The sequence below is a fragment of the Abrus precatorius genome, unplaced genomic scaffold, assembly GCF_003935025.1.
Source record: "Abrus precatorius isolate BTA unplaced genomic scaffold, Abrus_2018 Scaffold11, whole genome shotgun sequence".
NCBI lineage: Eukaryota > Viridiplantae > Streptophyta > Magnoliopsida > Fabales > Fabaceae > Abrus > Abrus precatorius.
The window spans coordinates 16,777,222-16,803,653 of record NW_020874303.1 but is presented as its reverse complement, the minus strand read 5'-3'; the positions used below and the strand labels follow the sequence as shown (position 1 = coordinate 16,803,653).

General features: G+C 30.9%; 3 protein-coding genes across 3 annotated transcripts; 1 reads left to right on the top strand and 2 right to left on the bottom strand.

The window, feature by feature from the left end:
* The first annotated feature begins 1,988 nt into the window (after window positions 1-1,988).
* On the top strand, window positions 1,989-4,154 carry LOC113855700 (gibberellin 20 oxidase 3-like). The gene is made up of 3 exons (XM_027487331.1): window positions 1,989-2,509; window positions 3,357-3,687; window positions 3,885-4,154. The coding sequence occupies exons 1-3, from the start codon at window positions 1,989-1,991 to the stop codon at window positions 4,152-4,154; spliced, it is 1,122 nt and encodes a 373-aa protein (XP_027343132.1).
* A 1,281-nt stretch (window positions 4,155-5,435) lies between these two features.
* Window positions 5,436-6,056, bottom strand: LOC113855394 (nuclear transcription factor Y subunit B-1-like). The gene has a single exon (XM_027487023.1). It carries the CDS (start codon window positions 6,054-6,056, stop codon window positions 5,436-5,438), a length of 621 nt encoding a protein of 206 aa, XP_027342824.1.
* Window positions 6,057-8,194: 2,138 nt separating this feature from the next.
* LOC113854924 (probable methyltransferase PMT26) lies at window positions 8,195-14,234 on the bottom strand. The gene is made up of 9 exons (XM_027486260.1): window positions 13,855-14,234; window positions 11,759-12,876; window positions 11,525-11,674; window positions 10,301-10,571; window positions 10,060-10,170; window positions 9,790-9,964; window positions 9,182-9,454; window positions 8,892-9,086; window positions 8,195-8,783 (listed from the first exon to the last, which is right to left on the bottom strand). Exons 2-9 carry the CDS (start codon window positions 12,836-12,838, stop codon window positions 8,546-8,548), a joined length of 2,493 nt encoding a protein of 830 aa, XP_027342061.1. The 5' UTR covers window positions 12,839-12,876; window positions 13,855-14,234; the 3' UTR covers window positions 8,195-8,545.
* Window positions 14,235-26,432: the final 12,198 nt, after the last annotated feature.

Here is a 26,432-nt window from a genome sequence, read left to right as displayed (position 1 = left end):
TTATAGTATATTGTTTAATATATATATATATATATATATATATATATATATATATATATAGTAATGAAGAATAAAATTAGTGACTATTTTGAATTGTAAATTCTTTAAAAAGTTCTTAACTAACGAACAAGATACACGTCAATTATAATAAAAGAAATATTTTTAGACTCTCCCAAAAATATTTTTATAGAGATTATAATCATAACCATCTATTATTAATGTTCTTTGAATGTCAAGCAATACAATTGATAAGAGTATTTGGATTAAAAAATAATTAAAATAAATTAAAAAAAAGAAAAATAACAAAATTAATTTATATGAATAAAGACTTAAGATTTAAGATTCTTTTTTGATTATCTATATATTCTTCAATTTATTTTTTTATTTAATTATGTTTAATAATTACAAATTATCTAATCAATTGTTACAACTACCCAACAATTATGTAATAATAAAAATCTTCTTATTTATATATTACTCTGATGATCATAGAAAATAAAAAGATAAATAAAAATATAAAAAAATATTAAAGTTGTTAAACTCAAGTAGTCAATTTGAAGTTTAAGCAATAGATTAATCCTTTTATCTTACAAACTCAAATTATCTATTAGTTCTATTAGTCTATTAATGATACTATTAATTAACTAAAATTTATCTTTGAGTTGTCAATTTAAGAATAAAAATAATATTAATATTATAAAATTAAATTGAGATTTAAAAAATTACATCAAAAGAATTCATCTTATTCTTAAAAATATTTATTTATATATAATTATAAAAATAAAAATAAATACAACTAAATATAAAACATTTATAATAAAAAATAATAAAGAAAAAAAATTGTAGCATGGAAGTACAACTTTACGACCGAAAAGGAGATGGAAAAAGAAACCGATTAAATATTGAATATAAAATATGTAAAGCCTTATAAGGAGGGTAAAATCCAAATAGATAATAATTTGCTTTTTAAAAAATATGTTTTATTTACATACAAAAAATGACTTATCCATAGAAAAATATATAATTTTTTTTTCAAATTCAAAATTGAAATTGAAATTTAAAATCTGAAATTCAAATTCAAAATTCAAAATTTGAAATAAAATTGAAATTGAAATTTTAAAATTTAAAATTCAAATTTAAAATTTAATTTTCAGTTTCATAATCTACTTATTCTTTATTTATTTTAATATTTTTTCTTCATAACATGAAAAAAATGATTTATCGTCATTTCTTATAATAAAATTAAGAAAAATTTAACCAATTTAAAAGATAAAATTACAATTTTAATAAAAAATAAATTAAAATCTCATAAATAAAGTGATAAAATAACAATTTATCACTCATACATTAAATAAATAAATATACATATTTATATAATAATGAGTGAGTATTTTGTTAACATAAATTTTATAATAAATAAATCTATAAAAACAATTTAACAATTAATCCATCTAAAAATAAATTTTTATATCTTATAAAAAATAATGGTAGTTAATTTTTTTTTTAAAAAAATTGAATGTATTATTACTATATACAAATAATTAATAGGTTATCCTCAAATACATCTCAAGAATAATAAATCATATGTGATATTTTCATTAAAAAATTGGGTATATTATTATTATTATTATTATTATATATAATTAAGGAGTTTGAATCCAATAAAAAAATATTTATTAGTTTGTGTGATTTATTTGGTTAAAATTTTTTGTCAATTTAAATTTAGGACTTCATTAATATTGTATAATATAAAATGTTTAAAATAATAAAACATTTAATTTCATTAAATGCTATTTGATGTTTTAATGAACTATAAATGCATATTAATATATAGTACTTTTAAATTAATACAATTAAATCTCTACCTAATAGTTTTGACCTTTGGAGAGTAGAATGTTGCCTATAAATAGCCTTTCATCTAATCCCTCATAAGCAAGCATTGTGTGTGTTGTGGTGTGCGAACGTGAATCTCCAATTGCTTTTTGCTAATGGAATCAAAGGGTAACGCCGTTGAACACACCCAGTCTAAGGAGCTAAATGAAGTTAACAGTTTTGACTTCAAATTGCTGACTGAAAAAGATCGTTTGCCCGAACAATTTATTTGGTCATCTAAGGATTTAGTCGAAGGCAGTTCAGAAAAGCTCAATGCACCCCTCATAGACTTAAAGGCCATCAAGGATGATGAGGCTGCTATGGCCACTGCTGTTGAGCTTGTAAGGAAGGGATGCATGAAGCATGGCTTCTTTGAAGTCACCAACCATGGTATGGACCCTCTTCTTATCTCTGCTGCTCATCAACAATTTGACTCCATTTTCAATCTTCCCATGACCAAAAAGTTCAGTGCTAAGACCAGTGTGTGGGGCTACTCAAGTGGTCATGCAGAGAGATTTTCTTCTGATTTGCCATGGAAAGAGACATTTACTTATCGGTACAATTACATCCCCAAATCTCAGTCACAGGTTGTTGACTTCTTAAAGTCTGTCTTAGGAGAAGACTTTCATCATGCTGGGTAAGGTCCACAGTCACTATTCTCATCATTAATTATCTCATATTCTCAATGCAGGTGAGGTTAATTCCAGAAATATTAATAAAGAAAATGCTTTTTTTTGTGTGTGGCTATTTTAGCTACAATTTTTTTTATATTTAAAAAGGTGACATGTCTTTTTAAAATATTAATTAATTTTTATTTTTAAACTTTTTCTCTTTTAAAGATATGTATCACTTTTTGCATGAGTAAATGGATTTATAAGATAAAATATTAAAAAGTTAATATTTCTCTATTAATAATCAATGCACTCTTTTTAACACATGGTCATTAAATAAATGAAATTTATGTCAATTTGACTGTATCATAAATGAAAATAATAAAATAAGAGGTGATACTCAGGTCATTTAATAAATTTTATATAAACTTTATTTAATAATAAAAATATGTATTAAAATAGTTTACTTAATATATGTTTAATGACACATATTAAAAAGTATAAAATATATTATATTAAATACTTTTAGTTATTATAAAAAGAAAAGAATTGAATATTTTTTTTATAATTTTGAGATAATAAATATTTATTTTTAATATATATATTTTTTTAACTTCTTAACTTCCGAAAAACCGATTAAAAAGCGTCTTAATATATAGCGTTTCTCAAAGTATTTATCATAGAATACACTGGTAATGTGTCTATTACTCAGGCCAGAGTGGTGTGTGCACAAAATTAAACTGCACAGACAAACAACAACTTTTGTTTGATATACTTATATGTTAGATATGAACTCAACTAGTCTATACGCACAATATATACATCAATTGTTTCCTCGAGTAACATGTTTTTTTCTCAAAAAAATATAATTAGGTTGGTGAATCAAAGGTACTGCGAAGCAATGAAGGAAATATCTATGGTCATTTTGGAGTTATTGGCCATTAGTTTGGGTATAGATCATTCACATTTTCAAAGATTTTTTGAAGATGGAGAAGCAATAATGAGGTGCAATTGCTACCCACCTTGCAATAGGTCCAGTCTCACTCTTGGTGTTGGCCCTCACTGTGATCCAACCTCAATAACCATTCTTCATCATGACCAAGTTCCAGGTCTTGAAGTTTATGTCGATGACAAATGGTTAGCTGTTCCCCCTCGACCAGAAGCACCTGATGCCTTCATTATAAACATAGGTGATACTTTTATGGTACGTAAACTAATACTTTTTTCTTATTGTTATTATAAAATGGTTTTCACTAGCCAAATTGGATCATATAAGGTAATGGTGCAAAGATAAATGTCCAACTTAATCTTATTAAGTCTGCATTAGTTTTAGATAATTTTTTTTAATTTATGAAAGAAATTTTATTATTTTTAATGTACATTTGTTTGGTTGTGTCTTAGGCATTGTCAAATGGGGTATACAAGAGTTGTCTGCATAGAGTGTTGGTTAACGGAGAGGTGAAGAGGAAGACTCTGACATTCTTTTTGAACCCAAGAGGAAACAAAATAGTGAGACCACCACATGATTTATATGACAATGAAGAGGAAAGAAAATATCCAAATTTCAGATGGCTGGAGTTGTTTGAGTTTACCCAAAAACATCACAGAGCTGATCCCAACACACTTCCAGATTTTGTGTCGTGGCTTCGTTCTTCCAAGCCATCCAACTAAGATACTTTGGAATTTGGGTGCTAAGGAAGATCACAACTTCAGCAAAGAAGAACCACCAAAATAGCTTCTTCTTCTTCATCAACTATAATTGTGTACACTGCTCAGTGGGTCCATGTTTAGGTTTAACTCATCTAAAGTTTTAAAGTAAAATTAAATCAAAAATTATCCACCGTTATTTAAAATAAATAAAATTAATTTTAAATTGACGGTGAATAATTTTTTTTATCCATTTTATCACTTTAGATTAATCATTTTTTTTGTTTAATACCTATATGATGCATACAGAAAGACAATGGGGAATTTTGGTTCCTAAATCAATTTGTATGAATTACTCTATATAAATAAAACATAGTGTACACAAACAACAGGAGCAATGAATTTTGATTTCTGTTATATATGTATCCATGTTGTCGATACTGACCTCATCACTGTATTATATGTTCTTTTTAATGTACATTTTTAAAATATGTTTGTATAAAAGATAAATAAAAATTTATATAATTATATACACACATATTATTACTTATATTTTATTAATTTATTGAATTTATACCAAAAGTTTTTATATTTATAAATATAATTTTTAAGGTACATCTATCGATACATAACAACAATTTACATATAATAAATTTTTATAAGAAATTATAAGATATTATTAGACCAGTTTTATAATTTTTAATTTAATTTAATTCATTATTTATAAACTTTCTAACGTGGGTTCTTGAGCATAGATTGAATTTTTTTTATATAAATTTATAGGTTATAAATTTGAATTTTAACACATCATTTAATAGTTTATTTTTAAAATTAACTCATCAATTTTAAAGTGTTGTCTTTTAAATTTTTATCATTTAATAAAATAAAATATACATTTTTGGTATTCCATTCCTTAATTGTTTGACGCTGATGATATTTTTTATGCATGTTTAAGAAATTTATCTAAATTAAAAAAACTTATGTAATGCAAAAAAGCTTTTCAAAAATGTTAAATTTAATTTAACTTTTTTGGTCTCTCTCTTTTTAAAAGTTTCACCCTTAATAGAAATAGAGTTGTGTCAAGTTTTGGTAGAAAAATTTTGTTATCTTTAGTAATCTTACTTGACCTGACCCCACAGGGTGGACGAAACAAGTTATAAACCAAAACAAGTCACAAAGACATTTAAGTTTATTTTATTATGAAAAATGAAAATTCTAAACGTTACATTATATTCTTACACGCATAATTATATGTATATAAGTTAGAATATACTGAAAAATGAAGCCAAACATAGAAGCTTGGTCTCACTCGTACCAATGCCCCAATGAATCAATCTGGTCTTGAGGCCGTAGCTGTTTTTGAATTGAATTTGGGGAGAAGGGGAGTGAAAATTGTTGACCAGTGACCACATAGGGAGGCTGAGAAATGAGATTTGTTGGGTTATTATATACACTGTTGAATGGTTGATTATTTTCATCTTGGTTATGATGGTGGTGTTGTAGCCTTTGTTCAGAACGAAGTTGCTTTGGAATATTAGGCTTTTCTCCTTCTATGTCTCTATATTTCTGGAGGTAAGTTTTTAATGGTTCCACATAATCCTCAAAGCCTAAGGTTGTGATGGCCCATATGATATCATCCCCATTGATGGTCTTTCTCTTTTCTCTTTGGCATTTGTCAGATGCTTCCCCAGTCACAAAGCTAATGAACTCTGACACACATTCTTGAACTGTCTCTTTTGCATCCTTTGAGATTTTCCCATTTTGGGGAATCACTTTTTTCATGATTCTTCCCACATTGGCTATAGGGAGAAAACGGTCCTGTTCTTTGTTGTTGTTGCTGTTGTTGTTTGTTGTCTTTAGGCAAGGACTTTCAGGGCACTCTGTTTTGATCCCATTTGACAAATTGTTATGGCTTTCATATTCCATACCTCTAAGGGAGGTAAGTGGATCATCAACATTTAGGATATTAATTAATTAATTATTACATTACCTATTGTATAGATAAACTGAAAAAGAGGCATAAAAATAGGCCTGTAAAAAGGGTTAGGACAAGTAAATGTTAAAAAGGAAAAAGGAATGGGTGGGGTTGATTTTCATCACTGGAATCCCCTGGACTCGCTCTACATGGCTAGGGACCACTTCATGTAACTCTTAGGACTCAATCCAAATTTCATTGCACTATTATTGACAATTAATTAAAGCACCGTTTATTGACCCTTCCGCATACTACATTAACTTTTGTCTCTGCAGGCGTGTGTAAAACATGATTAAATAATTACACATATCAAATTTAGTTAAAAAAAATTACTAGTTTTTTTATTAAAAGTTATTTTTATTAATTTAATCATTAAATTTAAAGTTCGTAAGTCTGCAAAAATAGTGTATAAAATTTTAAGAGGAAGGAGTATTTTTTTAAGATAAAAGTAGTTGATTTGAACAATAAAAGAATTTCTTACTCCACTTGACCAATCTACTCAGATTATATAACTCAAAAAACTATCGATACTTCATCATTCTGTTTTATATAAACTAGTGGAGCATATCTATATACTCCTCGATCGGCCTCTAGATTGATAATTCGCAAGCTAGTGGAGCATCAAATTCCATTACTCCAAAATCCCCAATATTTGCTGTTCTCCTTTACCTTGGTCGAAGAAGTGATACTGTTTCATCTCTGTTTATTTTTTAAGCTTCGCCTTTTCCAATAAATATACAATCACAATCTGGTGAAACAACATTCAAACAAAAAAAAATATTAGAATAATAATAAAAGCTGCATAAATTCTCTTTTTGTTTTTCAATCCATCATAATATGCGCAAAATTTATACTTACGATCTTATATAACAAAATTCTCACCTTAACAAATCTGACATTGATGATCTTCATGTAAATAGAATAAATAAATAAATAAAAACCACGATCAGTGGTCTTAGATTTCAAAATGAAACAATTGTTTATTAAATGAAGAACATTTTAATTTGTAAAATTCAATGAAGAACTTATTACAAAGTTAAATGTTTGGGGGAACAATCATTTATTAGAGGAAGAACATTTTAAAAGGTTAAATTACAGTGAAGAACTTATTACAAAGCTAAATGTCTGGTTGGGGGAACTCTTCTTGTCATCTGTCAACTTGACAATTGTGAATTTGTTGACAGCACGTGTCGCAGTTAATTAGAGGGAAAAAAAATTTGTCACTAAGACGTGTCATAATCATAAGTGTCACTAGTAAAGTTGCTGAATCTAAACAATAGAAATGGGCTTAAATTGATGGCCATTAGAAAATGGGAGTTGAACAAAAACGATTGTTTTTGGTACTTCAGTCTTTCCTTCCCCTTTCACTCATCTTCCAGTTGGATTCTGTCCACACATAGTGTGAGGAGAAAGCTACGAAGTCAGTGTCAGTTAAGAAATAGTGTAAGTGCGTTACACTTGCTGCCGCAGACTAACATATTAAGAAATTATCACAAAGGATCTCTTCTCTTCTGACGTATGCAGTAATTATATCTACATCCTTCTTGTTTTAAGAATTATCCCTACCTTTCATGTATAGTCCTTGCTTTGTTACTTCAGAAGGTATTTAGTGTGTATCTGTCTCTTTTTTTAAAAAAAAAAGAAAAAAAGTATACAGTTTTATTATGTTCCTAAGACAAAAAATAATGATTTTTCAAAAATAATTATTTCAAAACATGCAGTAAGTATACAACTTGTACATAAAAGTGTTGATGTATAAAATAAGAGGTGCAAGTGACTTTCCAATCGAGGAGTCTAACTATAATTGTCATTAACTTTAATAGCGATCGATATAAAATGTCCTTAATATTAATCCCTCATAAATGGATATGTTTATTGGTGAACAGAAAACGTATCCTAAAAATTGTACAAGGCTAAAAAAGAAATCCAATCTTTCGGAACAAAACTCACCTACTTTAACTGACTTGTTTAGTTTGATTCTCAAATGCTAGTGATTAATAACTTACGGAACACGTTAATTTTGTACAAAGTATAGATGAACCGACGCCTCCCCACTCTTTTTGTTAAAGAAAAAAAACCTATTATAATGCTTCAAATTATAAGAGCATCAATAATTTGAAATTGGAATAAATAATATATTGTTCCTGGTCAGATATTCAATCATATTAGTACTAACTTTTGGAGAACATCTCATTATAACTTTCTACAATCTCAACTATTAACTACCAAAAGCCTCTACATTTGAAAGAATGTGATCAAATTTTCTTAACTATGGCACCATGTTACAGCAAATGACACCAACCCCAAAACAGAGGAGATCAAAATTAATTACCAAAGTAAAAAAGACGAGAACACGTAAATGCCTAGCTATAATGATACATAAATAATCGCTCAAGTACAGTTACAAAAGAATTTTGAGCAGACAAAACTCAAAAAACACCTAAACAATATTGCCAATAGCATACTCGAGTGTCTCCAATTCTTTAGGCCGCCACATGGATTTCTCGACACACAAAAAGCCCTGCGTATCTTTAGAGTAAGTCATGCGAACCTCCCACTGCAGGGACTTCATCATACTTTCAAGCTCGGTAATGATCTCAACAGTGTCCCGGACAACAAGCTTTCCCTCAGGCCTAAGAATTCGATCAACCTCAGCCACTACAGCTTTCAAATTACACCTGCATGACCGTTGAACATTAGCAAAACAAGAAAAATATGCAGATTGTTTCTAATGAAATAACCACAATTTTACTGGTGATGAACGAGAAATGAAATAGCTGTAGCACCTGTTCTTGAGCTTTGAAAACAGATGATCTGCATGAAGTAGATCATAGGACCTGGGATAGGTGCTAAATGATTCACACCAATCGTGATATATGCCAAAAAGACCTCGCTCATAAATAATAGGAAGTGTGTCCGGGGAATCTACTGAAACCACATTCATTACCCAAATATTCAAATCCTTCAAGGCTGCAGCAAAACTGGAACCGAAAAAACAGAAAGATGTCAAATATAGGTGGGAATAATAGCAGGTTAATATAATTCAGAATAACACAAGAAAAAACGTTCTGCTCACCCTCCATAGACTGATCTCATATCCATGACATTTCTTACATTGGACCATTGAATTCCCATCCCATTAAGATAAGAATTGGACACTACACGTTTCCAGTGTTCATAATCAGCAGTAAAATCTTCAGGGGCAGGCTTTCCATAAACTCCAACTTGAGAATTTGTCAACCAGTAAGGTGTTTTAGTCAGTCTTGCTGACCACTTCTCTGGCCATTGTGACCCACGTTCTGTAGAACTCACTGGCAATTTGTGCATGCAAGCTTGTAATGGAATGTTCCTGCCACCAGAGAGATTAGATAACAGCCACATATTACACCTTCGTTGGGTGTATAATGTAAACCAATTCAATTATTGCACAGGCGATGCGTAAGAATATATCGGTATCCTAGCCTACAATGCTACAGGTTTATTGTAACTTAAGCAGATACATTGGAATGAAAACACTGTTCATTTGTAGCAGAATCTAACTGTATCAAAAAATAAATATGCAACTGTTTATATTACAGTTAAAGATATTCAGCAGCAATTAACAAAGTAAAACCTCCTGTTTTTTTTTTCTGGTTTGATTTTTAATTAAAAAAGTTACTAATGTCTCAGTTAATGAAGAAATACCATGCTGCATTGGGATCATCAGAGTCTTGACATATAGGAGGCTGATTCTTAGAATGTTTCTCATAACAATCATTAGAAGTCGGCTTCTTATACACAGCTATACCAACTCCATTAAGTTTATCCTTGCTGATGGATACAACTTCCCAGCACATTGCCTTTGTTAGTGCCTTCATTGCTGCAAATTAATTCATAAAATGTCAGAATTATTTTATCAGGTTAGAAACATTAAAAATGATTAATAAAGGCAGACAATAGTTGATTATTATCTACCATTCCATATTTCAACATCTTCAGGAAGCTTCTGATAAATAGGAGTAGCAGACCATACAAAGAAACCACCAGGTCGCAAAACCCTATTCAGCTCCAAAAGAAGTTTGCCACCTACAGTTATACAAACAGTAAGTCCAAAATAAAATCCAAGAGCAGGAACTTACAAGCTACGTGAAACTTACAAGCTTGTATGAACAAAATTTTATCAAATCGCTTTAATAAAAGTTAGGTCATTGAATACCTTCTATATGCCATGGAACTCTACAGCGTGCACAATGGACTACATCAAATACTCTCCCAGGGAAGGGAAGCCTCTTTGTGCCCATCACAGCTGATATAGCAGGAATTCCTCTTTCAAGTGCAAACTGTACCTGAGCTTCATGTTCGTCTTTTGGTGCCAATGACATAGTAAGTACATCTCTTTCAAAGAGAAAGCCACCAAAGCTGGCAACACCACATCCAACATCTAAAATCACACGTGACCTTTTGCCCCAAGCAATATCAGGTACGGACTGCAGCATCACAAAGTTTCTTATATTAAGTAAAGAGTTCAACAACATGAAGAAAACATCACATCCACAATCACATTTTCTCCTATTGACAAAAAATAAGTTCAACATAGAACCTCAAATCCTATAGTAGTAGTAGTAGTAGTAGGCCACTTATCTATCCCAACTCTTGTTTACTATTTGTCAGTATGCTAATGTCATCTTGTGTCCAGTTGCTATCTATTAGGGTTTCACAACAGGTTGGACATTAAAAAAAGAATTACAATCACTTATTTCATGTAAAGATAGCATCAATAGTTTTTTTTTGCTTGGATATCATGTAATGTTAGATAACTTAATCCAAGATAAGTCACCTAAGAAATTGCCATCAGGATTTTTATTTTGAGTTTTGCTAATGTGTACCCTTAGGACATATATTAAGAAATTAAAATATAAACTTTTAAATAAAAAATAAAAAATAAAAACATTTAATATATAGAATATACAGTATTTTTTTTAAGTTACAGATTAACAAATTCCTTTTTCTTATTTTAAACATAAATTGTCAAGAGGCTGAAATTTTGACAAGATTTTTTTCATTAAGGTTATATAACTAGATAAGATAAAATTTGGTTTAATTGCAATTTTAGGTCCCTCTAATTTGTAACATATACAGCAATTATGTCCAAATACTCAGTTTAGTTTTCGCTTTGTTTCAATTAAATATAATTTTGAATTAGAAGTAGATGAAGAGATCAAGAAATATACAAAGAGAAGAAGAGTTTAGAAGTTATTGGATTAGAAAATTGCTCAAGGGGAGATCAAATAGAACTGGCAGATACAATATTTGTTATGTTGCACTGTTAATATATTAAACATGCAGTAGCAAAAGGTTATCTAGACTTTTATATGTGGAGTCTAACACTAAAAGCAACTAACAACAGTCAATCCTGATAAGATCAGAGTCTGTATTTTACCTTTTGTATGGTGTCAATGTAATGAAGTGCACCATGTTTAAATTGGGTTCCACCACCTGGAAAGGTAAGGTACTCGCCTGCAACTTTCACCCAATTCTGGTGCCCCTTATATTCAGCAAGCTTGGTGTGTGGAACATTAGAATACCAAATCTGCAGGAAAACAGTTTATTATTATATGGAAGAATAAAACTTTAAACCAAGAATGATAATTGACATGCATGTGTTAATGTCCACCTTCTCTCTGCTTTTGGGCCACTCAATTGGGCGTTTATATCTTTCAGGAAGAGGGACAAGGCAAGTAGGAGGTTCTTCAGGACATTGCCTTTCTCTGTGTTCGTAGTGTTTAGTACTTGGAAGACTCTTAATTGCTTTCAAGTTGTCAAGGCATGGGATGTAATCAGGACCAGCAGTGGCATTGCAGAGTTTCCAATTGTACCCAGTAGATTGCTTAGAGGATTCTTGAGACTCCTTTTCATTCTTTGACTCTGACTTCTGAGTAGCCCAAGAACCATTTTGAGTAGTACTTTCATTCAGAAGCTCTGACTGAGCCCCAGAAGGGTATACTTCATTTGAACCCTGATTGGCATTGTCATCTGTTTTCTGCTCACTAGAGTTTTCATCAGACTCTTTGTTACTACTTTGTTCCACCTTTTCTTCTGTCTTTCCTGTAGTCTCACTTGTGTCATCAGATTTCTTTTCATTTTCATCTGAATCAGATTTATTCGCCAGTTCATCTGAATCAGAATGCTTGCCATCGTTTGATTCGGATTTCTTTTCAGTCTCATCTGAATCAGATTTCTTCTCATTCTCATCAGAATCAGATTTCTTCTCATTCTCATCAGAATCAGATTTTTTCTCACTCACATCAGAGTCAGATTGCTTCTCATTTTCATCAGAATCAGATTTCTTCTCACTTACATTTGAGTCAGTATTTTCTGTCTTGGTATCTTGAGACGATTTCTCTTCAGACTTTTCATCCAATTTCTCATCCTGTTTCTCTGTTGATGACATATCGGAGGTGACACTATTATCCCCCTTAGTTGCATCCTCAGGCAGATCACCCGAATTATCTTCAAACTGCGGAGATTCGTTATTAGTGGTGTCAGTTGCCTGTTCGTTCACCTCACTCTGTTCTTTTACCTCACTCTTATTATCTTGAGGCACATCTACATTTTGCGCAGGCACCCTAGACGACGATGTCATCATCCAAACCCCAAACAAGCATAGAGCCACAAACACAACAATGGTCACTGTAGAACAGTAACTCGACGGCGATCGTTTATTGTCTATTCTAGTATATTTCCCTAGAGCCATGTTGTCAGAGGGTGCAAATGTTGAGAGATAGTTCAGACCTGGACATGAACCAAACAACAATTAAACACCACCCCATCGATTGGACTCGATTGGACTCAGGTCAGTAGTAGCAACACTCAATTGCCAATATCTATACAGTTAGAAGGAAAAATACATAAAATGAACTAAAAACTCACAGGTTCACCAAACTTTCTCGTGCAAAAGCTATTTATGAAAATCAAATCAAAACGCTTACAAAATTGGGATTGGGATGATTTATAACATTGTCCAATCAGATAAAATTAGGAGGGTTTGGCACGTTTGAATTTTCTGCTTTTCCTTAATGCATGACATTGCCAAGTCATGAGAGAGAGAGAGAGAGAAAGAAAACACAGACACTGCTTCCATGCAGGACTAACGAAGGCTTGCACAATTCAAGGGAAAATACGCGCATATTCATATGTATCATTCTCTTTCATAACATGAGACCATCGTCTTATTAAGGACAACGACCAGATCTAATAAATTAATCAGAATCGAGAGAGCCAATAAATCAAAATAACCAGAAAAAAAAAAGGAACAGAAATTCAACAGTAAAATTCCACGACAAAGACTCAAATCCGGATCCTCTCCAGCATAATTTTCTCCAGCCTCTCTCTAACAAAATCTTGACCATTATTTTTTATTTTGAATGGCTAAGATGGGTCCCAAAGACTGTTACACATAGCACGAAACACGGAACCACGGTAAATTTGAACAGATTCAACCAACCAAAGAAAAGACACGTTCAACGAGAAATCAACAACACTCACACAGATCTACACCGCCAGAAACAAAACTGCACCAGGAGTATAAACAACACGCAAACGCAACCAAGTTAAACGTGAAGCGAAAAATAAGTTAAAAAAACGACGGAATATTAAAATGAAAGAAGCAAAACCGCGAAATTTGAATATCAAACGAACAACAACAAGATTCGGGTGAATATAATGGTAGATCTAAATAAGTAGAGAGGAGAAGAGAAAGATTGGAAGTACCAAAGCTGAATCGAAATAAATCGAATCTTTGAGAGTAGAGGGAATGGTTATCTGTGCATTTTGTTACGCATGCTAAAGGGAGAAAGAAAAAAGAGAAGTTGGAATTGGAGTGCGATGGGAATAGTTAGAGGTAGATATAATGACAAAGGTGGGTGGGGTAGAGTAGCATTTGGGAGAAAACAAAATATGAATGGATTGTTATGGGGAAAAGGCAAAAATAAATAAAGAAAATTAAAGAGTAGGAAGGAGTGGGGAAAAGGCAAAGGATGATATCCTAAAAACAGAGACTCGGAGAGAGTGACGGCCTCATGAAAGCCGTGAAACCGGTGAGGTGAGGAATGAGGATCAGCATGTGCGGGTTTGCTAAACAAAGACTCAATGCCGCAGTAATTTCGCCACCCTCTCTTTTTCTTTCCTAGTTACTACTATTCAACATTAATTCCTCTTTTTCTTTTTCTTTTTTTATTAGTATTTTCGTTCTTTATTATTTCTTGTTTTTCATTTTATATAAATTTAATATAATTATGTTATATAATTATTATCTTTTATCAAATAAATATTAATTATTCATTAATTTTATAAATTAAAACTAAAAGTGAATCAAATAATGCATTAAATTTTACAATTTTTTTTGTATATCTTTAAGCCTATATTAAAAAAAATCGTTAATGAGTTTATCAAATTCTCAACATAACGTGTTCTATTAACGAAAAAAATATAATTTCTAACAAAATTTTAAAGGTGATTATTGAAGTTAATTAATATTTTTTATTTCAACAAAAATACATTAATAACATTAAAGATCTTATTAACTAATATTTTAATGAATAAAAATTTATATTTTTTTATTAAAAATATATGATAGAAATGTATTGAAAATTACAGTAGTTGTGCATTAACATATCTGGCATTTTCTTTATTTGTAGTTTTCCTTCGCGTTCAAGTTATGCTAGATATCCCATCCCATTAAGAATTAAAATTCTATACTTCGATCGCACTCAACTTATAGCCCCTTTAATTAAGAACAATAAATGAACAAATTCACGAATTCAATGGTCACCTTCCAGTTACCATTAATGATTCCAATGTAGATTAGAGAGGATTATATTCAATGGAATGGAAGGTATACACATCGTTTGTTTGGAGTTGGTTCTTTGAAGTAAAAATTTTGTGAAGTGATAATGGCCTAATTATCCTTAATACTGAATGAGTTAGAGTAATTGATTTGGCTTTTTCAAAAGTTTCAATTTTTCTAAAATTAATGTTAATAATAAAATTTTATATTGAAAGTTAAATTTATAATTTTAATATATTCATTCTCATAAATTTTAAAATAATTATAGAAATGTTTACGGTGAAAATTTGCAAGAATATTAGTAAATAATCCAAGATCAATATGGGGATCGGATTTAAGTCCTCCTAAGTTTTTTTAAGTGTACTATTTTAACGTAATGTTCAAATTGACTTTGTAAAATAGAGTATTAAATAAGAATAGTAAGCAATATTTTGATGAAATTGATTAAACATAGAGGTTTTACATAAAGCGTGCAAAACAAGCACTGGATTGCAAAGATATAAACAAAAGCAAACAAACAAACAAAAGAAACTAGAATTAAAATGCGGGAATGTAAAGGTGCAGAATGTAAAAGTATAACTCCATAGCAATAGCGAACAACGATAACCATGTGTCTTTGAGGAGCTAGTATTTGGCGCAATGCAGGGTTTTAGCGTTAAGAGGTTTTTAGGTATAATGTCTGGGTGCTAAAGTCGTCTAAGGTATTTATAGGTAGGCAGATCACCGCTGTCTTCCTTCTTTTGCAGGCACTTTCTTAGTAATTGTCTTCCGTGCGTGCTTGCTTGCAACTGTTGCTGCCTATTATCCACGTTTGCTTATGACCGTGCTATCGGTTGAGACTCTTTCTGTAACTGCTATCGTTCATAATCTTTTTTTATGTTGATGGATCTTTATCTGATGATAACTACTGGTAACTGTTGGTAATCGCTTCTGAACCTTGCATTAACCTCTTGAGTCTTATCATGACTCTTATGGACTTTTCTATTTTTCGAGCAGTTCTGGGAGAAATCAAAGAAGTTCATTTAGCTTTGTGGACTTGGAGTAATTTCTCCTTTGATATCTATTTTTTGATTAAATCTGGAGGGTACTGAGAGCTCTTTTTGGTCACGTGGACTTAGAATATTTTCTTTGCTCATTTTTGTTCTTCGAACAAATTTGGAGAAGGTCTGGAGCTCAATCAGGTCTGTGGGCTTAAAATATTTTTTAACCACTTCTTATTTTTCGAACAATTCTGGAGGGAGTTTAGAGCTCAGTCAGGTTTGTGGACCGATCGCTTCTGTTTTTTAAGCAATTATGGAGAAGGTCTGGAACTTTAAAACCCTCGAAAACTCTTCGAACGACCTTTAGTCTGGTGGACTTAGCATATTCCTCTTGTCAATCTTATTTTTCGACCAGCTTTAGATATCCTCAATCTAATGACTAGAAAAGCTTCAGAAACTCCTCAAAGAGACCTTCAGTTTTATGGACTTGAAATAATTTTCTACTATTCTCTTGCCTTTTAAGCAATTTTGAGGAAAATCAGGTATGTGACAAAAATATCTAAAACAACTCGAAATGTGACTTTTTTAACAAAAATTAAGGTTCTAAACAACCTTCCAACACTTCTTAGATTCAGGCCTACTTTTTACTAAATAATTGAACTCCTTCTCCGACCTTCTAAAACTCGTCGAAATATAACTTCTTCTACTATAATTTTATAACTTAAAATTTTTTCTTACCCTAAATAAGAAACTAATTTTTTTTTATAATTTTTTAAAAATATTCCCTAATTAGTATAGTAGATAAATGGCACACTAGAAAATCAAATAAAATTTAGACTGCCACTATTTTAAATTTTAATTTTTATACTATAATTTATATATTAGATCGAATTTCTGATGCTAAGCCGTGAATGTCGGTGAACATTGAATATCCATTACCGATTATAAACATCTCTTGCGGTGCCGGCACGTCTCCTTTTCAAATCTCAAAAAACAAATGTTGACAAAAACAAAAACAAACAAATAAATAAATTGACTGGTAACATTGGCCACTGACCTACAAATTAGAGGGGAGAAAATATTCAAAAAGGAAATTTTTTTTAATATTTTCATTAATTATGTATTAATTTTTACTTGACGAAGTAAAAACTTGAATGGGGATATATTATTTATATATATAATAGTTATTAAATGTAAATATTCCTCCCAAGAGTGTGGGCACATGTAATTGGTAGCTTGCAAATCGACCTCACTGAGATCCATAACGTGGCGCCCACCACCCCACCTGCGATGTTTTTTTTTTTTCTCTTTATCCTTTAATTTGATTAATTTCAGACATAAAAATGTATAATAAATGCGAAAGATACCTAATGTCGCATCTCACGGATCGATCGTGGAGAAGACGACGGGGTTGGGGACATAAAAAGGACGCGGAAAGAAAGTGAAAGATAATGAACAACCATGCGTTGGGGACAAACTGTCACACACGAGGTTCCGCATAGTCAACACTTTTTTTCTCTTCTTTTATTTTGCTTCAAGCATATCTCAAATCTTAATTATTCACCTATATTCCTTTTAATATATTTTTAATGATTAATAATTTAATTTTGTTCATTTAGAAATTTTATAAAATTAATAAATATTTAATTAATTTTTATAATTATATTTTTAATAATTAATGTGTATTTGATAAATAAAATATTAATTAGTATAATGATGAAGATAAGTAATATTTTTTATTAGATTTAAACTTTTTTTTATTCTTTACGCAAAATGTTAAGCGAAAGCAATGAGATCGAGGCAGCAACACATAAAGTGTGCATTTGATTCAATTAATTTTTTAGAAAAAAAAAAGTCTTATGCTACTTTAGAGAGATTTATTGGATTTTTTTTTTTCTAAAACACTTCTTTTTATTACTAAAGTTTACATGAGAATAGTAAAGAAATAGTGAATGTGCATAAAAATTCAATTTTCAACTCCTTACATCTCATTTAATTGCCTTAACACGAGCCACGTGTTATTTCTTAGAACATTTTTTTTATTAAGAGTATTCAATCACACAGTTTAAAAACTTTGATAAAATCAACTTATTTAAATCTGAGGTTAAATTAATATGATTTATTGATGTAAATAACATTAATTTAAAAATATAAAACTAAAATTAAGATATATTTAAAAAATAATTATATCAATATAAATGTAATATATGATATACAAAATATTATTAACAAAGTTTTAAAAATCATCATTTATGTTATATATATGTTACTTATTTCTTGCTTTAAATTCACACACATTAATTTTTTAATATGAACAATTAGTTATTTAAGTAGTTTCTCTCTCTTTCACATTAACAATTATCTTAAAACTTATTATACAATGAGTATTTGTTTATAAGTAAAAAGTTTTTTTTTTATCACTCCTCACCAGCCACTTAAGTGAGTTAATGATAACAACTTAAGCAGTGTGTAAATTACATAATTTTAAACGTTTGTCTATTGCAGAGAGATAAACGAATCAAAATATTGTTTTAAATATCAGTGGTGTGAGTACTTACCGGGTGATCAAATTCAAAGTAGAAAAATAAATCTGATCTAACATCAAGTCTGGTGGTCTTTCAAATACATCCCTTAACCTTGCTTGATTTGAGTATATCATGTTGAATTTGACATTATTTCTCAAATAAAATTGTTTATTAATGTCTCAAAACCTGGTTTGATATTAATTACAAAAATAAAATAAATTCGATTTGATAGTATGAATTCGAGTCAAAACTTTTCAAACCACGCTTAATATAATTTACATTAACAAACTAATAATGTTCGTCATTTTCAAGTGAGTGTTTGGTTTGCATCGCACTGGCCTCACTGTCAAGGGATGCTTTTGTTAGTTGTTGTGGCTCCTCTTAGTTTTACTCGAACCATGGTTTATGGGACCAGCTTCATCGTTGAGAAATTCTGTAGTTTACATCACTTCCTAGTTCTCGTTGCCCCACTTGGTTCAGGTGCATGCAACCATGATATTCAACAATTGCCTCACTGTATTGGGAAAGCTGATTGAAAATGCAATTATTGGTTCCTCATCCCACGTTGAAAGAATATGGAAGGCGATTGAAATTATAATTTTTATTACATAATTTTCATAAAAGAAAAGAAGAGCCTATCTCAGCACATCTTTTAACTATTCTTGTTTTACTATTTTTGAAAACATATTTTTATAATTTGCTCTTTGTTGGAACGTGAGTTCGTAATACTATGGTGAAAATATGTTTAAGAAAAATATTTTTTAAAAATAAAAATATTTTTTAGAGTAATCGTTACTAAAGTTTATTAAAAAAAATTTTAAAAAATTTTAAAAATGATCTTTAAAACTAATAATGTGTTTGAGAATTGTTTAATGAAAAAATTAAATAACAGTTACCTTAAATTAATTGTGTAAATTTATTTTAATTTTAAAAAATATTTATTTAACTCCTAACCAATAAGTGTTGTTATTTTATTTTTTTAAAAAAAAAATTATTTATCAAAATATTGATTGACATTTTAGGAAAGAGAAAATTTATTTTGATTCGATGGGTTTGATTTTTGCTTCTATGTATTCCGCTGCAATGAAAAACTCAAAATTACGTAATTCTATCATAAAAATTATAAAATTAGTTTATTAAAATTAAGTTTAGTAAAATAAATTTTATTTTGAGATTAAAATTATTTTTCTAAGATTATATTGTTTAAGATACAAGATAACGTATTTATACATGTATCCTACGATAAACAATATAGAAAGCGAAGGGAGATTGCACACTATGTTACAAATTATTAAAAAATATTTTTATTTATAAATGAAATATTTGAATTATGATTTATGTTGAAAAAGAATTTAAGATAGCATTAGTTATATATAAATCTCTTATAATTTATTAGACAACAAAAGATAATGTAAATTATACATTTATATTGTAAAAAATATATAATAAAATGAAGAAATAAAATAAGTAATTAAGTATTTAGTTATTTAATTTACTAAAGTTAAAAATATGATTTAAAAAAAATTTAAAATATGAAATTAATTTCATTTAATAAAATGAATAAATATATTTGAATTGATTAAAGAAAATAATTATTTAATAAAGATATATAGAATGTAAGGTAATATTGGTACACAAAAGTCTTAACAATTTAAAGCATATAAAAATAGAGGCGTTGCACAGTAACAATATAAATCATTGTATTAATATGATAAAAATATTTTAATTTAATTAAATAAATGAGTTAATTTTTTATAATAGAAAATAAAGAAATATTTTTAATTAGATGATACATTTTAATTAAATAAAAATAATCATGTAATTGATTAATTTTAGAAGTTAGATTTAATTTTATATAAATTGACGGTTATAAAACCTAAGGTAACGTTGGTACACATAAATTTTGACAATTTATAACGCATAAAGTTAGAGTCGTTATGCATTAACATTATAAATTATTTCATTAATAAAATAAATTATATTTAAATTTGTTGATTGATTGATTGATAAGTTAGTAATTATAGAAGAACATGTTTTGATTAATTATTAAGATAATTATCTAATTAATTAAAGATAAAATATGATAAATTAATATTATGTAAAGTTAAAGTAACGTAAGTACACTTAGACTTTATCAATTTATAATATATGACAATAGAGAAGTTATACATTAGTATTATAAATTGATACAATTATATTATTATTTATTTATTTTTATAAAAAAATTAATAATTTACTATTTATGAAATGAAAGAAGGTAAATTATAAATATAAAATTAAATCATATCAACTAACATATAACTAAGATGTAAACAATAAAATAACATAAAATTTATAAAGAAAAATTATTGTTATTGTTAGAGCGAAATAAAATTTACAAATAAAAACATAATTTGAATAAATAAAAATTATCTATTTGGTATAATTTAGACCACTTGCTACTAAAAAGAGAAAGTAAATAAAATTTTTGGATTAAAAAGAACTATTTTTTTTAAAAGGAAAAAGTTAAAAAAAAAAAAAACTTTAGATTTGAGGGGTTAAGTTTTTAGGACAACAAATTAGTTTTTTTTTTTTTGTTAAGAGAGAGGCCATGCAAGGGATGAATACAAGTTTGGTAGATGCCATGGTTGAGGTGATGGATTGAGGTTGAAGAGAAGAAACTTTCATGGTTGAGGATAATGAGTCGAGGGAGAAAAGTTTTCATGGTTGGAAATATGGATTGAAGGAAAAGAAGAAGAAAGGTGGAGAGGAAATATATTGTTCTTGGTTGGAGATAAATTGATAGGAATAAACTTCCATGGATGAGAATGGTGAGTGGAGAGAGAGGAAAGAAAATGATAAAGAAAAAAAAACTTTCATAGTAGATTTAAAATGTTAGATGATAAAAAGGTGAAAGGATCAATTCTGTATTTACCAATAAAAACTAGCCTATATAAATAGGCATGTATAGTGCATGATAGAGGCTATTGATTTTGTAATGATAATAGATATTGTGACTATAAATTGCCAATTACAGATAGCTAATTACAACATATTTATGCAAATACTATGGTTATAAAATGCCATTATAAGATTGCTTACAAATTGCCTGTAATAATGCTAATACTCCCCCTCAAGTTGGAGCATGCAAGGAACATATGCCCAACTTGGAAACTAAAAATTCAAACTGCTTCTTGCCTAAAACCTTGGTGAAAATATCTGTAAGCTGAAGATTGGAATGTACATGGGATGTAGAAATGGTTTTGGCCAGCAAATGTTCACGGATAAAGTGACAATTAATCTCAATATGCTTAGTGCGTTCATGAAAGACCGAATTAACTGCAATATGAAGGGCAACTTGATTATCACAGGACAGTCTCATAGGTTATCGATGTATCACACCAAGGGAAGCTATGAAGGATCTTAACCACAAAAGCTCAGCAGTAATGGTGGCCATGGATCTGTATTCCGCTTCTGCAGAAGAGCGAGAAACTGTATATTGCTTCTTAGTCTTCCAAGCAATGGGAGAGGTGCCAAGCATAAGAAAATATCCCATGAGGGAGTGACGCGTAAGGGGACAGTTTACCCAATCTGAGTCACAATATGCATATAACTGAAGGTCATTGTTTGAATGTAATAAAATACTGCGACCAAGGTTATTCTTAATATAACGTAGAACTCGTAGCATGACATCGTAATGAACTTGCTTAGGCTGTTGCATAAATTGAGAAAGTGTATGAACCACATAGCTGAGTTCTGGATGAGTGATAGTGAGATACACCAAACGTCCAATAAAACGATGATAACGTGTAGGATTGTTATAATCAGGACCATCATCAAGAGCCAACTTGTGATGTTGCTCAATAAGAAACTCAACAGGTTTACAACCTAACAATCCGAACTCAGATAAAATATCAAGGGCGTATTTTCGTTGACAAAAGAACAATCCCTTAGGACCACGAGCAATTTCAATCCCCAAAAAGTATTTCAAAGCACAAAGATCTTTAATTTTTGACTTGCTGGCTTACTGCAGAATTATTTCTTGCTAATACGATATCATCCACATAAACAAGTAGTGCAAGAAAAAAAGCACCTTGGCAGAAGGTGAAAAGAATGTAGTCTGCCTTGGATTGAACAAAACCATAGATTAAAAGTGAAGAGCGCAATTTCGCAAACCAGTTGCGAGGTGATTGACGAAGACCATACAAGGATTTCTGTAAACAACACACCCTATTAGGATGAACAGCAAAAAAACTAGGTGAAAATTGCACATAAACTTCCTCTTCAAGATCTCCATGAAAAAATGCATTGTTTATATCGAGTTGGTGAAGTTCCCAACTTTAGCCACTGCTACGGCAAGAAAGGTACGAACACTAACCATTTTAGCAACGAGGGCAAATGTCTCTTGAAAGTAGTTGAAAGTCCTCACTTTCAACTTGATTGTTTCTAGTAACGACTAAACGTGCTTTGAACCACTCAACAGTACCATCAGAATGATACTTATATGGAATGACCTTTTTACCAATCGGAAGATTTGTAATTACTCATGTTTTATTTTGCTCGAGAGCTTCAATTTCTTTGCTTATTGCAGCGCGCCATTGGGAATCATTCATGGCTTCTTATAGTTTCGAGGTTCAACACCTGCACTAACAACGGCCAACAAAATTCTATGTGCAGCAAAAAAATTAGAACATGTGACATAATTAGCAATGAGATAAGAAGTACTTGAGGTATGACCAATCAAAGTGGACATCAAAGAAGGGGGCAGAGTACAAATAATGTTGCACTTGTAATCTTGAAGATAGCTTAGAAGTCGATGTTCACGTTAACCACGACCAAAACTAGAATCAAGAATATTGGTTGTTGGTAATTCATTACTCTCCCTTAGGTGAGGAGCATGGTGGACCTCTTCACTCCCCCTGTCTTCCATACTTAGAGAAGAAGTAGAGACATCAACTTGTTGAGCATCTCGAGAGGATATGCTCATTTGAGTCTCGTTTGGCAATGGTTCATCATAGGCAGGAATGGAGGTAGGTAAGGATGGGACATAGGACCCACCAGGATGAGTTGTAGTAGCAAAAGGGATAACTTCCTCATGAAACTTGACATCTCGAGATATAAAAACTTCTTGAGTTTCAAGATGAAATAAGCGCCACCCTTTCTTGCCGTGGGGATATCCAAGGAAAATACACCCCCTGTTTCTTGATTCAAACTTATCTCGAGGTTTAGGTTGGTGGTAAGCCTAACATAGACACCCAAAAACCCTCAAGTGTTTGTAATCAAGTCTGGTGTTAAATAATAACTCATACGGAGTTCGACCATGAAGCAACACAGTTGGTGTTCGATTTATGAGATGAGTTACGGCGAGCACGCATTCTCCCTAAAAAATAATAGGAAGATTAGCTTGAAACCGAAGTGCTCTTGCTACATTCAAAATATGTCTGTGCTTACGTTCAACTCACCCATTTTGTTGTCGGGTGTAAGTACAAGAAGTTTGATGTATCATCCCCAGTTCATCGTACAATTTAACTAAAGAGTTTTCTTTAAATTCATTCCCATTACCTGTGCAAATTATTTTTACACATTTGTCAAATTGTGTATGAACCATTGCTAGAAATGTTTTGATTAGGGTGATTGTCTCACTTTTCTCTACCATCAAAAACACCCAAACTTCTCTAATAAAGTCATTCACAATAGTAAAAAAAATAATACGCACCAGAAAGAGATGTTTTAGAATAAGGACCCCAAATATCACGATGTATTAATTCAAAACAATCTTGACTCTTTAGTCACTGATAGGAAAACCATTGCAAGTTTGTTGTGCTCGATAAAAAATATCACAAATTGCACCACTTTTATTTTCACAGCTAGATGTAGCAACAACTGGAAGAAACAAAAGGCTCTAACCCGAAGGATGTCCTAATCTTTTGTGCCATAACTCACGAGAGATATTACCATCAACAGCAAAAATCGTACTCTGCAATGGTTTGTACACGTACACCCCTTCTTGTTGTTCATCCAGACCAATCATTATCCTCGAGGTGAGGTCCTGTATCACACACAGCTTATCAGTAAAGGTCACATGACAATTTTTAGAATATATAAGTTGCACAACAGAAATTAAATTGCAACTTAAATTTGGCACATAGAGCACATCTTTAAAGACAAAATTCAGGCCCAAAACAACTGAACCATGTTTGAGTTTGAGAGCTGTTGTCTGAATACCATTAGGAAGGCCAACAGGTGAAGACATAATATTTTCTAATTTTGACTTAGTTGGTTCCACAAGTGAAAGAAGATGTTGGATCACCTTTGGATTAAGCGTTGAAATTGCTGCATTCCCACTAGATGAAATATTAGGACAAGTGGCAACACTTAGAGCTTGCGTTGCATTTGTGGAAGCACCAGGAGTTAAGACAATCCGTCCCCTATTGTTCCTTCCTTTACCTCTACCCTTTCCTATTCCTTTTTGTGGGTAGCCTATGATTTGAAAGCATCTTGTTTACGGTGAAAAAATGACAGTTGTAAACAAATAATCCAAAGATCAATCCGGGAACTGGATTTAGGTCCTCGTTGGGTTCTTTTAAGTGTGTTGTTAACGTGATGCTCAAATTAACAGCGTAAAAGAGTATTAAGCAAAAATAGTGAATAATAAATGGGCAGAATTGAATCAAACGTGGATGCGTTTACGAAAATGTAGTAAACAGGAAACAAACAGTGTACAAAGATACAAGCAACAAGCACTGAAATAAAAATGCAGAAATGTAAATGCGGGAATGTAAAGGTGCTGGAATGTAAACGTACGACTCCTCACAACGGCGAACAACGGCCATCGTAGGTCTCCTTGTAGCTGGTGTCTGGCGCGGTGCAGAGTTTCAGCGTCTTAGAGTGTTTAGGTGTGGTGTCTGGGTGCAAAAAGTCGTCCTTTGTAAAATGGTGCTTTGGGGTATTTATAGACATGAAGACTACCATCGTTCTCCTCCTTTTGCGGGCACTTCTTAGTAACTGCCTTCAACTGTTGATGCCCACTATCCACGATTGCTTGTGATCGTGTTGTTGGTTGATGTTTCTTTCGTAACCGCTATCGCCCATGATCTCCTTTGTGTAGTGTTGGATGTTGATAACTGCTGGTAACCGCTTCTGAATTTTTCAATGACTTAACCTATCAAGACTCTTGTTTTTCTGTCTTTCGAGTATTTCTGGGAGAAACTTGAGAGACTCCTTTAATGTCACGGCCTTGGCATATTTTCTTCTTGACTTCTCTTTTCGAGCCATTCTGGAGTTTTGAGAACTTTGTCTTGGTCTTGTGGACTTAGAATCTTTTCTTTGTCCATTTCTATTTTTCGAGCAATTCTGGAGGAAATCTGGCGCCTAGTCAGGTTTGTGAACTTAGAATATTTTCTGATCACTTCCTGTTTTTCTTCGAGCATTTTTGGGTGTCAGGAACTTGAAAACTCCTTAAAACTCCTCGAAAAGCCATTAGTTTTTTGTGGACTTAAAATATTTTTCTGTTAGTTCTGTTTTTCGAGTAGTTTTGAGTGTTAGGGACTTGAAAACTCTTCAAAACTTCTCGAAAAACCATCAGTTTTGTGGAGTATTTTTCTTGCCAGTTCTATTTTTTGAGTAGTTTTGAGTGTCAGTGATTTGAAAAATGTTGCAAAAGTCGCTAAAAATAGCTTGAAATGTGTCCCTTAAAACTAAGTCCTAGATAATCTTCCAGGCTTCTTTTTGGCTCCTTTTTGACCCTCAAAATTTTGTCGAAAATTAAATTTCCTACAAAATGATCTTTAACTTGAAAAAATTTTCTTTATCCCAAACAGATGCCCCCCAAAATGTTAATATCTCAGGTTTTTGAGATTTTAATATTTTTATTTTGATATTTAATTGGAAAATTTTTCATTTTTTAATTTTTCTGCCATTTTTTATGGCGTCTCTGCCACTTCCCTGCTTTATCTCAGGCACGTTTGCCAAAGTCGACGCATTAAATGTAAGTACTGCTTAGCAGTTACCCAAAATGTC